General features: G+C 55.5%; 1 protein-coding gene across 1 annotated transcript in view; it reads left to right on the top strand.

Annotated features, from left to right (window-relative positions):
• EZR (ezrin) overlaps positions 1 to 14629 on the top strand; it is a gene marked incomplete at both ends in the record, with an annotated part of 30129 nt that extends 15500 nt beyond the window's left edge. The window contains 7 exons of the mRNA XM_080700155.1: positions 5297 to 5393; positions 10667 to 10830; positions 11088 to 11218; positions 11937 to 12097; positions 12437 to 12529; positions 14117 to 14368; positions 14465 to 14629. Of these exons, the coding sequence (XP_080556281.1) occupies positions 5297 to 5393; positions 10667 to 10830; positions 11088 to 11218; positions 11937 to 12097; positions 12437 to 12529; positions 14117 to 14368; positions 14465 to 14629 (1063 nt within the window). The remainder of the gene's footprint in view (positions 1 to 5296; positions 5394 to 10666; positions 10831 to 11087; positions 11219 to 11936; positions 12098 to 12436; positions 12530 to 14116; positions 14369 to 14464) is intronic.
• Positions 14630 to 14759: the final 130 nt, after the last annotated feature.

Genomic DNA, 14759 nt, shown 5'->3' with positions numbered 1-14759 from the left:
CTCCCAGCCCCACACCTCGTTCCCACAGCCTTCCTCTCTGGAGTCGCAGAGGGCTGGACAGGTGGCCAGAGTACCGGTGTATCACTGGGCCGCCGGACCTACACCGCGTCCCCACACCCTCTGCTTAGGGCCAGAGTGTGAGCCTGCCCACAGGCCAAGGCAGGCCGTGTCCACCAGAAGGACGGGTGCCCACCAGGGATGGACGAAGTTACGGGGCGTTATATGACACACTTGCCACCACGTTGGCAGGGCCTCTTGGGGACCTACAAAGAGCTGTCGAGGCTCACCCCTGCCCCAGGGTGCTGGGTACAGCTTTGGGAGAAGAACTAGACAGACCTGGGGACGCCCTGGGTTTGGAGGCCACAGCTGTTAGCACAGTGTGCAGAGGAGCCATGTACCAAGTAAGCGAGCCCCGTCCTCGTGGGAAACTGCCTCTGTCTTTGAACTTGTTTCTTGAATGGCCAGATTTTGTAACAGAGCCATGGCTGGGACTGTCCAAACAGGTTTTTCAAGCTTCAAGAAACAGCCATAGGCAGGGACTTGCTAATGTCGGCTTGGAAATATTCATTTCTTCCAAGTAAAATTTGAGCCGATGCCCGTCAGCCCTGCCCTCCTCTCCACGCACTCGGGACTCAGGGACTCGGGGGCAGCAAAGCGCACTGCTCCCTCGGCCCTCGCGCATGCCCCTCCCCACTTCCGCCGCCTCCCACCTCCCCGTGCACACCCTCTCAGCTCTCATTATTCAGAACAGGTTGGACACGTGGTTATTGGCATGAGGAGAGGTGGTCACCGAGGTCCGAGCACTGGCCACCGCCGTGCTGGTGTTGAGTTGCCATCTTTACTAGTAGAGCTAATGGTGAGGATTAGATAGTCCCGATACATTGTTCCAGGAGAAATCCAATACCTTGAGTGTGTAAGGTGAGCTATAAGAGATTCAGTGCATTCTCAAGTAAACAAATGCATCTTTATTTTATCCTTTTTGGTATTAAAGAGACTCTGACTGGGAAATGTCTCCTGGGGTCCTCTTTTCATGGTATATGTAACCCTTCCCTGGGAGCATGGAGGGCTAAAGGCATGTGTCCCCTCCCCTTTCTTTCTTTAAACCCTTAGCCCAGAAGAGGAGGGGGAAGGTAGGGAAAACCTTTTACTGACAATTAGCTGGTGAACAGCAGAGGTCCAGCTGGGCTGGTTATAATTCTCCCTAGCACTCTCAGACCAGACACAAAAACAGAAGGAAACAGATCCTGTCTTTAGATTCTTCAGTCCCTTGAAAGCCCCTTTGCCCCTTAACTTTACCCCTCTCAGGCTTACTCCTCCATCAAAGTACTGGGACAGGCGGGAGTTTCTGAAACTGGCTGGGTTCGGGGCTCTCACTCTTCCAGGGAAGGATGCTGGGCGGAAGGTTGTGGCCACGCTGGGGCTGGAACAAGCAAGGAACGTGTCATTTCCTTCAGACCCTGTGTGTGTGCTTGCACGGGACACACACCTAACCTCTCTCGGGTCCTCTCGGGTCCTCGACCCTGTCGCCCTCTGGCCTCGTGGTGACACATTTCAAAGTAAATGTGGCATCCGTATATTTCCCCCAGAATAAGTGTCGAGAGCTCGGGACATTTTGATGTAAAATTTAACTACAATTAAATGTGGTCTTGAGTGGTCCTTTGCTGAGTTTTGGCAAGTAAATACGAAGTCCAAACTCCCACCAAGGCGTAGAGCATCACCATGGCAAACTCCCACCAAGGCATCACCATGGCCCTCAGCTGTAGGCTTCAGATTTAAATTTTTTTTTTTTTTTTTTTTTTTTTTTTTTTTTTTTTTGTGGTACTGGGATTCCTGGAAGCCCTTCTGTGTCCGGGCTATACTCCCAGACCTATTTTTTTAGTTTTGGAAACAGGGTTCCTTAAGCCAGTGCGGTTGGCTTCGAACCTGCGCAATCCTCCTGTCTCCGCCTCCCAAGCGCGGGGATTACAAGCGTGCGCCACCATGCCCGGCGTCAGATTTAAAATTTTTAACTGTTCATTCTTTGATTTTTAAGTCACACTTTTTAAAAGTTCTAAAAATGGTGTAAGGAATTTCCACGTGCCCCTCACTCCGCTTTCTCCAACACCGGAGTCCAAGTGCCAGAGCCAGGAAGTTGGCGTCGATACCGTAGTGGTGGCCATCTGGAGACCTTGTGTCACTCGACTCTGTTTCTGCCCTGGAGCCTGTCTGGAATCACAGCAGCGTTCAGTCGTCACGTGTCCATGTTTCCTTTGACCTGGGCAGCCCCACAGTCTGACCTTGGCGTTTTTTAAGAGTACCAGCCATTGACTTTTCAGGAAGCCCCTAACTTGGAATTGTCTGATACTTACTCGCCCATTTTATAAATTTGCATTTTGCACTTTGGCTGAGAATCCCACAGAAGTCCTGCGCTGTTCCCAGGGTCTCCTAGAGCAGCGCCCAGACCAGCAGTCCCTGGAGGCCCTGGTGCTGACCCCAGGTGAGGTCTCTCTGTCAGGGTGCCCATGGAAACCAGGAAGCTATGTAATCCCACTTTCATTAATTCTAGTATCCACTGGTGAGACTTACATGAAATAATTGTTACTGTGATGTTTGAAAAATGGTGATTTTTTTTTTTTTTTTTTTTTTTTTTTGGTGGTACTGGGGTTCCTGGAAGCCCTTTTACCTCCGGTTACACTCCCACAGGCTACACTCCCAGACCTATTTTTATACTTTTTTATGTGGAAACAGGCTCTCTTAAGCCAGTGCGGCTGGCTTCGAACCAGCGCAATCCTCCTGTCTCCGCCTCCCAAGCATGGGGATTACAAGCGCGCGTCACCACGCCCAGCGTGAAATGGTGATTTTTTTTAAAAAACACTTTTTATGTGTATTAATTGAAATTCTACTGTAAGGTTCCAATATCTCCTGACTCCATTTATTAAACTAATTTACACTAATGTGAATTCTTGAATATTTATCTTAGTCTTTGTGTTGCCATCTGTTTTATTTTAACTGAGATACAGCCTTGGGGCGCCCTGAAATCTGCCGTTTCTTCAGACACCTCTGGAGATTCCTGCTTCTTCCTTTTTTTTTTTTTTTTTTTTTTTAAAGATGTGGCCTAGCAAGGACACATATAACATAAATCTGCAGCAATCTTCTGGGTGGACCGTGTTCATGCCCTATATGTGATCTTTTAACAAATAAAAGGGAGCCAGGTGTGGCGATGCACGGATGTGGTGGAGTACTTGGGAGACTGAGGCAGGAGGCTTGAAGCCAGCCTCCCCCAGCAACTTAGTAAGACTCTGTTCCCAAATAAAAGATAAAACAGGTCTGGGGGTGTAGCTTAGACATAGAAGGGCCCTGAGTTCCATCCCCAGTACCACAAAAAAATAAAAATAAATGAAAGGGCAAGAGATCCTGGTAGGCTGTTTCCAGCTGTGGTTGAGTCAAGGGCAGCTCTTAACACACAAGTGAGCCGTGACCCTTGTGCGGAGCCTCGTCTTCTGATACTGCAATTATGCTGATGAGTGGCCGTGGGTGTTACAAGGCTTCCAGGTCTTAAAGGATGAGCCTTCCAGACACACCAGAAAGCAGAGGCTGGAGGCCACAGCGAGCCCAGCCCTTGAAAGCAAGCTGCCCCCGGAGCTCAGAGACCTGAGGGTTTTAGGATGGGAAACTGTGCTGAGGGGCCTGGGTGACGACAGGATCCAGGAAGAGAGGCTTCGGAAAGGCTCTCGGCCCCTATTGCCTGTGTGTTGCCCTGGAGGTGAGGGGGAGGGCTCCCAAGCAACACCGCCTTCCCCGGCACTCTTCCAGCCTTTCACGGAAGGAGCACGTAGCTGAGACCGAGGCAGGGCCAGGCCATGTTCTGAGCTCCTCAGCACTCTCTGTAGATGACAGCTCCAGCTCTGAAGGTTGAGCTGTGAAGCGGCTTGGCCAGCCGTGTCTTTACAGGATTGGTGGTCCTCTAGGACGGAGCCGTTAAGTAGGATACACACCGCGAGTTGTGCCTCGTAAACCAGCCTGGCCCATGGCCTGCGTCCTCCTGCAGCCAGGCCCAGGGCGTGTGTCAGCCCTCAGAGCCCACCACCACCTTGACCTGGCTTGTGTCACTAGAGCAAGACTTATATCATCCATTGGTTTTGATTGAAACCTGTCAATAGGCAAAAAATTCCTCCCACCCCTGCCATTTTCTGTAGGAAGTTACAGACGCGGGGCAGGACCGTCTGCAGTGGTAGTACTGGAGGGCGGTATGAGGGTTTGTCCTGACTTCTAGAACGGAGTTCTCCTGGTTGTTGAAAGAGTGGGGAGGGGGGCTGAGGTGACAGAACAGTGTGGGCTTGAAATCCTGCAATTAAGCCTCTCCTTGGAGTTCACTTGGGAGGCTGGAACAGGAGGATCACAGGTTCAAGGCCAGCCTCAGCAACTGAGTGAGGGGTCCACGCAGGCAGGGCATTGATGAAGTAGGGCCTCACGCAGCTTCAAGGCCGTCCTGGGAGTTGGAGGGCGACACAGGACAGTGTCTGGACCGCCAGGCAGCGGGCCATCACTAGGATGAGAACCAGGGGGGAAGAACCTGGAGGGAGCCCCCGTGCACTCCCACCAGCACGCAGCCACCCCGAGCAAGGCGTGTGGAGAGAAAGGGCTCGATGAGTAGCGTGCGCATGTGTGCCTCTGCCGTTTTGTACCCCACTAAGATGTAGGATGGCAGTGCACCCATACATTTTTTTAAAAATACACAGGGCGGGCTCTCTGCGGGCTGGATTTTATACAGCAGGTAGCTTAAGTGATGCCGAGAGGATCCGCCTGGCGAGGGGAAGGCTCGAGGGAAGGGGAGGAAGTCTGGGAGCAGGGGCAGGCGGCAGCCGGGACCGTGTTGACGTGGCGGGTCCAGGACCGCACGCAGTGGCTCTTGGATGCTGTGCTGACATATGTGAAGGCAGCAGTGGGTTGACTGCTAGGGAATTAATCAGACCAGCACACTGCAAGTGGTGCTCTGGCAGTGGAGAGCCGGGCGGATGGAGGTGTGGGTGCAAGGCACGGGGGCTGGGGAGGAAGTCAGACCAAAGGACGCAGCTGGTCAGGACTCAGTTGGCTGCAGTGTCCACGTCCCCGGGGACGACGCAGTGCAGCAGTGGGGCATCCCAAGGTCAACCTCAAGTGGGCAGAGGCCACTTGATCACCGTCTGTTATGCTTCCTAGACTATCTTTACATTTGTGAGCTGAATTTGTAGCAATTAAGACTAGATGTGCATGTCTTAGGCCAAACACGTGGATAAATGTGTATCTAACCAGCCCACCTTTCTGTTTTTAACCTCAGGTTGACTCCAAAGATTGGCTTCCCTTGGAGTGAAATCAGGAACATCTCTTTCAATGACAAAAAGTTTGTCATTAAGCCCATCGACAAGAAGGCGCCTGTAAGTTCAGATGGCTTCTACACAGGTTACCGCTCGCGGTTCTTACAGCTGAATGAGCTTCCAGGACGCTGGGATTCTGTGTGCGAAGGAGCCAGTGGTACTCAGAACCCCGTCGCTGCGGGTCAGGAGCCTTCAGGCTCTTAGCAGCCCCGTAGCAGGTCATTCTGCAGAACAGAACCAGAGCTTTCAAACCACCTCCATCCCTGTGGACACAGGGCACATCTGAGTCGCTGGCTTTAGCCACAGGACAGGCATTTCCTAAACGGTCCCGTTTCTGCCTTCAGAGTGCCCAGTTTGTGAAATGTCTGTTCACGTGGACAGCCGTCCTGGGCCGAGGCAGACCTGGCCATGAGGACTCTCACCTGAGAGGCCAGGCTGGATCTTGGAGCTCCCTGGAACTAACTTAATCAGGCTAAGAAAATTCCAAATATACCTGAAGCAGCTGGTGCCCAGGCTGTCCCCCTGACTTCTATACACACATGCCTCCGGCTCTCCAGTCACTGTGCCCCACACATGATGCTCACTCAGGTAGGCGCCCCGTGCTTTGCCCACATAGGAGGGGCATCTCGCAGATGAGCCCATAGCGCTCCTCGGGAGGACACGGCTTGAAAGGGGGTCTGAGACCCCTGGGAGCTGAGGCACAGGATTGTTAGCCGAGAGCTGCAGGGCCAGCGTGTCCTGGACGTTGGTTTCGTTTTTATCCACACAGAATGTAACTTCCAGCTGGCACTTGCTCCAGATACCTAAGACAGACAGACAGACACACACACACACACACACACACACACACACACACACACACACGACCGAAGCGTGGTGGGAACCGTGAGGATTGTGTTTTCTAATCAGAAATCTGACCCTTTAAAAAAATGCCACTTGAAGAAATTCTCTTACCCTCCTCAGAGCGTGCTCTGAATTTTGCCCAAATCATAGATGGGAAGAGACTTGGTGTTCTCACATCTCTGCTCCTGGTCACAGTGATGTGCTTAGAGAGGTGGCCCTGGGCTCTGGTCCAGGCCCTGGGCGTCTGCTGGGCCCCGTGGGATGGCGCCCTCGGCCCTCCCGGAGCGCGGTCTGGTAGACTGACTGCTCTTCCCCACATCTGAGTTAGTTCGGTGTAATTTGAAGTCAGCAGGTCTTGCCGTTGTGAAAGGATTTTCTTCTTTATTGAAATGTTCCCTGCTGTTTGTAGACTCTTGACTCTTGCGCCACAGGAAGCCACTTTTAACACAGACTCCCGAGCTCCGTGGAAACGGGTCACATTAACATGCGGCCGCCAGCCGAGGGTCATGCACGCCCATGGCGTATGGGCAGCTAGCTGGGCGCCGGGCAAGGACCAAGATAGCCACGGGGTCCCCGGCGCAGCTGCCCACTCGGTGGGGTGCCACTGATGTTTCAAATTATACTTTTAGAAATTCAACTGGCTACAGAGCAGAAATTCTAAATGGGCTAGACTGCTTAAGAATTAGAGGGTGGGCAGATGCTGCGGGTGTGTGTAATTTAGTGTAGACTTCACTTTGAAAAGCTGAAGACTGTCCCAGACTCGTTAACTCCCAAGCAGAGGCCATTGCAGTGCACCCGGGTGCATTAGTGCATCGAGTTTGCCACAGAAGAGTTTCCGTGAAGCCTCAAGTAAGAAGAGAAAGGGTGGCCGCCGCTGCCTCCCGCGGGCCGGGCAGGATCGCACAGGGCCTGACCCCACGGTGAGGCCACGTGCAGGTGGACCAGAGGGACAAGGCCAGGCAGCCCCTAGGCTTCCTGGTGGAGATTCCAACCACGCAGCCACAGCCCTGGTGGAGTAAAGCAGCTGAGGGCACATGGCAGGCAGGCACCGGGCGGGCGGAGGCACCCTCTCCAGAGGCCGGCGAGGCCAGGCAGCCCCCAGCGCCCTCCACACCCCACCAGGGCCTTCCTGCCCAGACTATGTCTTTCACTTTGGGCAGAAGAAAGCCAAATAGTCAAGTTTAAACAATTACATAAAATGTAGAAGACAGACCCCAAAGGTCAAGAGGCATGAAACACCTCATGTGCTGTGGCTAGTGGAGGGCACCTCCCGCCCTGGGGACCAGGAGCTCCGTTTAAAAGCCAGCTCCAGCCGGGCGTGGTGAGCGTGGTGGCGCAAGCTGGTAATCCCTGAGTTTGGGAGGCGGAGACGGGAGAATCGCTCAGGTTCAGAGCCAGCCGCTCTGGCTTAAGAGACCCTGTTTCCAGCCGGGGTTGGTGGCGCACGCTTGTAATCCCCGCGCTTGGGAGGCAGAGACAGGAGGATCGCGCAGGTTCGAAGCCAGCCGCACGCTGGCTTAGGAGACCCTGTTTCCAAATAAAACTGTAAAAATAGGTCTGGGAGTGTAGCCCGGAGGTAGAAGGGCTTCCAGGAACCCCAGTACCACCAAAAAAAAAAAAAAAAAAAAGACCCTGTTTCCAAAAATAAAAAAATTATAATATAGGTCTGGGAGTGTAGCCTGGAGGTAGAAGGGCTTCCAGGGACCCCAGTACCACCAAAAAAAAAAAAAAAAAAAAAAAAAAGACCCTGTTTCCAAAAATAAAAAAATTATAATATAGGTCTGGGAGTGTAGCCTGGAGGTAGAAGGGCTTCCAGGGACCCCAGTACCACCAAAAAAAAAAAAAAAAAAAAAAGCCAGCTTCTCCTTCCTACCACGGTGCCCAGGGCAGTCGGGGACCATGCTTTGACTCGGATCTGAGCCTGCGGGGGTCAGAGGCAGCAGCCACACCTCCCTTCCAGACAGGGCCTGGGCTCCACTCGTGTGCCCTCGAGGCGGCGGCAGCGGGCTCTCAGCTGGTGCCCAAGCAGCTCCCTCGGGAGCCCTACCAGGGCCTGCCACCTCCTGTCCTGAGCTGGCCCAGTGGAGGCGGGCCTTGTGAGGACTTTCCCCAAACCCCCTGGAGCCCGAGAAGCCACCTGGACTCGAGAAGCCCCTCCCTGCGCGTCCCTCAAGCCTGGCGTCCGTTTCTAGGACAGGACGCGGGTTCTCCACCAGTTTGGAAGGCCTGCCCCGAGTCTTACCCTGATGGGTTTCTCATGAGGAAGCGCATGAGGTTTGGGAGGCGTGGACTTAGAAACCATTAAGTACATTTTTTTGTTTTTAATTGGAAGTCAGTAATTGACTTCTTTCAAATGTACTTGGGGGTGGGGGATTTCCTTTCTACCTCCCTCCTTCCTCACTAAGCAACAGGCTTCAAAAGTGCTTTGGATTCTCCTGTTAACATACAACTGGAGCCCGCACAGTGGCACACACCTGTAATCCCAGTACTTGGGAGGCTAAGGCTGGGGGGAGTAACTCAGAGGTAGAATGACCCTGGTTTCAATCCCCAGTACCAAAAACAAAAGAAGAAAACACCCACACATTTGGACCCTTGACTTTTTTCTTTTCTTTCTTTCTTTCTTTCTTTCTTTCTTTTTTTTTTTTTTTTTTTTTTTTGTGGTACTAGGGCTATAACCCAGGGCATTTTACCTCTGAGCTATACCTCCAGCCCTAGTTTTTATTCTTTATTTTGAAGGAGTTTCACTGAGTTGCAAAGGGCCTCACTAAGTAGCTGAGGCTGTCTAAGAACTGAGACCCTCCGTTCTCTGCCTTCCAAATGCCGGGATTACAAGTGTGCGCCACTGCGCCCGGCTTGATTTTTTTTTTCTTTCTTTTTTTTTTATTTATTTATTTTTTTTTGTAGGTCTTGGGATGGGAACCCAACGGCATTCTACTTCCAAGCTACACCCCCTGCTCTATTTTTTATTCTTTATTTTGAAACAAGGTCTCACTAAGTTGCAGAGGGTTTCACTAAGTAGCTGAGGCTGTCTGTGAACTGTGATCCTCTGTCTCAGCCTCCTGAATGCTGGGATTACAAGTGTGCACCACCACGCCCAGCGTTTTTTTTTTTTTTTAAAGGGGAATTGGTGCTAACCAGCAATTCTTTGCAAATATTTATGAGTCATAGCAGAACCCACATGGGCAGTGTGCCTCTGAAGCTATAATACAGGGTTGTGTAAGAAGAGAGAGGTGGGTAATAAACGTTCCTCTTTCTCCCTGCTCTATGGCTCCACCCTGGGAAACCCTGTGAGTTAATAACAGGTGTGTGGAACCCCCCGCGGAGCCCCACCCAGGAAGTTGAGGGGCACCGGCTTGGCCTCAGCCTCTCACCCCAGGGTTTCTGGAGCCACTGAAGGTCTGAGGAGCTGGGCGTGCTCTGGGTGCGCTGCGCGGCTGGCCCTGTGAGCTCGGTAGGCCTGTCGTCGCTGGGGCGGGTCACACTGCTGCTCCATCTGGATGCCAAGGGACCCGGGTGCCAGGAACCCCAGGAAACCAGAAGAGGCATTTGAAACGCCTTGGAGTTTCTGGACTGTGTTCCTTCTGTGTCCCCACGTTAGCCCTGGCAGGAGCAAGGAATCAGGGCTAAGTTGGTCTGCTGCCCACACTGAACCTGGGCGGTCACCGGTCAAACACTCCCGAATGCCGCGGTCTACCGCCCCTTTCCAAAAGTGTGTTTGTGAGGTAGCGCGTGCCGGGGCGTGACCACATAGACACCATCACCCCCGTTTCGCGGCTCAGGCAGCTGACAGTGACTCGCTCACGTTGGCGGGCTCGAGTGTGGCCAGGCACAGCAGATGGGGTCACACAGCACGTACCCTCGAGCGCCAGCACGCGGCGCCGGCTTGGTCATGGGAAGTGAGCGCTGAATGAAGCCGGTGGCTTAATGGGGCGAGAGGTGCTGGCGAGGGTCGGGGAGTGGCTTGTCGCCATACTGTGCTGGGCGCTGCCACACACACAGGCGGCTGCAGGGCCGGGGCTCTGGGAGATGGCACAGCACATGTCTGCAGGACTCAGGGAGGTCCCGGGGGCTGCGGCAGGAGCTGTGGAGGTGAGGGCTATGGCGGCGTGGTGCCCAGGGAAGTGTGGGAAGGGCTATGGAGGAGACAGGATGCTCAGGAAGATGAGAGGGGCCCTGCAGGATGGGAGGTGGCAGGGCTGGAGAGGACAGACGCCAGAGATGAGCCCCAGAGGTGAGGCAGCGTGGAATCTGACATGCTTTAGAGTGGCTGCACACACGTGAAGACCAGGCATGCACACACTCACGTGTGTACCTGCACACATGGCTCAGACACGCCTCTACCCATCCCAGAGAACATATGTGTCTGCTGCTGAGAACGGACATTTCTGGCCCGTCTTCTGTCAATGGTTATCTTTTTAGAAAAGGTCTCAGAATTTTGCAAAGCCGGCAGAGTTGTTGCTGAGCCCAGAACGCCCTGTTCTGTTTCGTAGGACTTTGTGTTCTATGCGCCCCGCCTGAGAATCAACAAGCGCATCCTGCAGCTGTGCATGGGGAACCACGAGCTGTACATGCGCCGCAGGAAGCCCGACACCATCGAGGTGCAGCAGATGAAGGCGCAGGCGCGCGAGGAGAAGCACCAGAAGCAGCTGGAGCGGTAGGTGCCGGCAGGGTGGGCGGGCAGCCCGAGCCCCGTGCTATTCTGCTCCGACACGCCACCTCATCTTTGGTGCAGGCCTCGGCCCGGCAGGCCCTGGAGCGGCTCGGAGGCCAGGTGTTGGGCGCGAGCCGTCCCTGCGGGCTGTGGCCCTGCCACTTGGCTCCAGACACAAGACGCCAGCCCCTCCGGGTGCCTGCTGCGCCCGTGCCGGGCTCCCAGCCTAACCTGTGGCTCTTCCCTCCTTCCTGTGCCAGGCAACAGTTGGAAACTGAGAAGAAGAGGAGAGAGACCGTGGAGAGGGAGAAGGAGCAGATGCTGCGGGAGAAGGAGGAGCTGATGCTGCGTCTGCAGGACTATGAGCAGAAGACCAAGAAGGCCGAGAAAGGTGGGCCTCGCCGCACACGGGGCAGAAGGTCCTCGCGCAGCCGGGAGGGAGCCTCCCTCTGGACTTCACCCTCGCTTTAACACCGCGCCCCCAAGTAGACAGAGAAATAAGTTATTTAGGGTAGAAAATAACGATGTACGTTATTAACTTTTATGCTGTTTTAAATTTTCCTGTGGCACTTTGAGGTAAGTACCGAGTCTCCACATTTCCCAATGAGAACAGCAAGGCTGCTGCAGGTAGTCAGCCAAAGAACACAGGTCGTGCGGCTCCCCAACCTTTGGGAGGCAGAGCCAGGGGTCTCTAAAAGCCAGACCCCCAGACATCTGCAGCGGTACAAAGCGCAGCTGGGTTTTGGGAGAGCCTCACAGCTACACCCAAGGTCACCTGGTCAACCGCCCGTGTGGGTGTTGCCGGCAGCCTGCAGAGACTGGCGGGCAGGGTGTTTTTTGAGCTAAGCCAGGGGGCGTGGGCATGGTGGGGCCATCCGGGGCACAGGGGGCAGACCCCTGTTAGAGACAGGTGTCTGAGCAGCTCTGCACAGCGGTTTCTCACATCTAGAGGAGTTGTCTAGAAACACGACTCGAATGAGCTGCGCGGGCCCCCTGGGCCGCCAGCGCCTGTGACGGGCGCCGGGGTTCTGGGACTGGCTTCCCTCCGGACCTCCGCCCACCCAGCTGGCCTGGGGCCTCCAGCAGCTCTGGCTTCTCATCCTCTGCAGAACTCAACGACCAGATCCAGAGAGCCCTCCAGCTGGAGGACGAGAGGAGGCGGGCCCAGGAGGAGGCCGAGCGCCTGGAGGCTGACCGCGTGGCCGCGCTGCGCGCCAAGGAGGAGCTGGAGCGACAGACGGTGGATCAGATCAAGAGCCAGGAGCAGCTGGTAGGGACTGCCTGGGTTTCAAGATGCTGAATTATGGAGAGGCTGCTTTGGGGAATCAACGTGGCACCTGCCTCGTAGTGACCGTCTGGGGCTGTAAGCGGATCTGCCGTTAGCAGCCACGGGGGCGGGCCTGGGGACCGACTGGCCTCCGGATCCCCAGTCAGGCAGGTGCTGTGGCTGTCCAGCGTGCGGCACGGGGGAGCCCCGCTGGGCGTGGGGAGAGGGAAGGATGCGGCGTGTCACTGCAGAGGCAATTCACCAACACGCGCGAACGCCCCTTCACAAATGGGCGCCGCCAGGGCAGCCGGGCAGCCGCTGTAGCCTCACCTTTCCTTGCAGGCTGCAGAGCTGGCAGAGTACACAGCTAAGATCGCCCTCCTGGAGGAGGCGCGGCGGCGCAAGGAGGACGAGGTCGAGGAGTGGCAGCACCGGGTGAGTCTGGCTGCGGGGCCTCCCCTGCACGGTCATGGCGTGCTCCTGCACTGGGGGAGGAAGGGGGGAGGGTCCGGCTCAGCTGGCAGGTTGCAGTAAGAGTTTCTGGGACATTTCTCCAGCCTTGGCCAATACCTGCAGTGCTATAGCAGAAATCCCAGCGGATTGGGCCTGACCTTGTACGCTAATGAGTGCAGCTATTGGGTTCAGAGGGGAACAAAGACCTGCTTATTCATTTCCTGCGCTCCGCTCCCACCACCCTGACCTGCGCAGCCCTGATCAGGAGCTGGACTAAAGTGCTTACGTTGCCCCTGCGGCAGTCGCAGGGCCTGCGGCGAGCCCTCCTGGGATCCAAGGGCCCTGGGGAGTGCAGGGCCTCCAGCTGCGGGTGAGGGCCCGGCTCAGTGCTCAGCCCTGTAGCCTGGAAAGTTAGCCTCGCCGCTGAGCTGGGTGTCTTGTCACAGCAGGGCAGTGCCCACCTTGGAACTTTCCCTGTGCATGAGAGCTCATGAGCATGGACCTCACAGGGGTCTGATAGGTTGGAGCTGTCATCGCTAGAGACCTGCCCAAAGAGCTTGTTTCTCTGCTGCGCTCCCGTGTGCCCTTTGGGACTGCGGAGGGTCCAGGCCTGGCTCACGTGGACTTAACGCAGGGGGAGGCCCCTCTGCTCACCTCCAGGGTCCCTCCTGGGGCCTGGCGCCTCCCCTGGCTTCTCTCCCTGCATGTTTTCAACCCATTCCTGTTCCCCAGCCTGCTCAAGCAGACTTCGTGGGTTCTTGGAGGAAGTACTTGTTTATGCGTGTGTTTTTCGCAGTGCTGGGCTTGAACTCGGGGCTTGCACATGATGTGCTGGGCAAGTGCTCGACCACTGAGCCCATCTGCAGCCCAAGGAGGTTTTGTTGCCAAGTCCTAGGAGAAAAGCTAGTTGCAAAGCAGTTCAGACGAAGCCCCTGTCCAGGGAGCAGGTGGGGCTGGGTGGAACCCGGCTCGTGCCCTGTGAAGACGTTGGGCAGATTCGAGGTGACGGGTAGGAAGGTCCTTGATAAACACAGCCTTCAGAGTGAGACTGCACGCCAGGGCGTTCCTGGTGGTGCTCTCTAGCTTGCGGGGCATTTGGGTTTATTTAATTTTTTCCATAAATGTATATACAAGGAGCATATACTATGATTATAGATAGAAGAAAAGAAACGGAACTTTAAAATACGTCCAGGCCTGGCACAGTGGCGCATGCTTGTAATCTCACTTGGCAGGCTGAGACAGGAGGATCGCAGGTTCGTGGCCAGTCTCAGCTAATTAGTGAGCCTCTACTTTAAAATATAGAAGAAGAAATAGGGCTGGGGTGTAGCTCAGAGGTTAAAGGCTCTTGGGTTCATTCCCCAATACTAAAAAAAAAAAATCTGGCCAGTTGACTTTCTCCAGGATGGCTACGTGGCGCCTCTGCATCGTGCAGTGTGTGTCCACCCCCAGCAGAGCAGGGGCGGGGGCCCCCGTGCTCCCCGAGGAGACGGCGCCTGCGTCTTAGAGAAGTGGACCGACACAGGGCTGTGGGGAGAGGCTCTCACCTATCTATCGCCCCGCTCTCCACAGGCCAAAGAAGCCCAGGACGACCTGGTGAAGACCAAGGAGGAGCTGCACCTGGTGATGACGGCCCCGCCGCCCCCGCCACCCCCCGTGTACGAGCCTGTGAGCTACCACGTGCAGGAGAGCCCGCAGGAGGAGGGCGCGGAGTCCACAGGCTACAGCGCCGAGCTGTCCAGCGAGGGCATCCTGGACGACCGCAACGAGGAGAAACGCGTCACCGAGGCGGAGAAGAACGAGCGCGTGCAGCGGCAGCTGCTGGTGAGCGAGGGGGGGCCCGCCCAGCACCCCCTGCCCCCCCCCCCCGCGGGGCTCAGCCGGTGGCGGGTGGCTGACTGATGCCCCTTCGCCTTGCAGACTCTGAGCAACGAGCTGTCCCAGGCCAGAGACGAGAACAAGAGGACCCACAACGACATCATCCACAACGAGAACATGCGGCAGGGCCGGGACAAGTACAAGACCCTGCGGCAGATCCGGCAGGGCAACACCAAGCAGCGCATCGACGAGTTCGAGGCCATGTAGAGGCCGGGCCGCCACGCCAGGGCTGGCGAGCACGCTCGGGCCACAGGAGAGCGGCGCCCGGCAGAGTGCTCTGGCCTCTCTGGCTTACTTTTTTCCCGTTTGTATCCTAGTGCCAAACAGGCCTGATTTT

The sequence above is a fragment of the Muscardinus avellanarius genome, assembly GCF_963383645.1.
Source record: "Muscardinus avellanarius genome assembly, chromosome: 8".
NCBI classification, from domain to species: domain Eukaryota; kingdom Metazoa; phylum Chordata; class Mammalia; order Rodentia; family Gliridae; genus Muscardinus; species Muscardinus avellanarius.
Note: the sequence above shows the minus strand (reverse complement) of the source record. Positions and strands in the feature narration are given on the sequence as shown.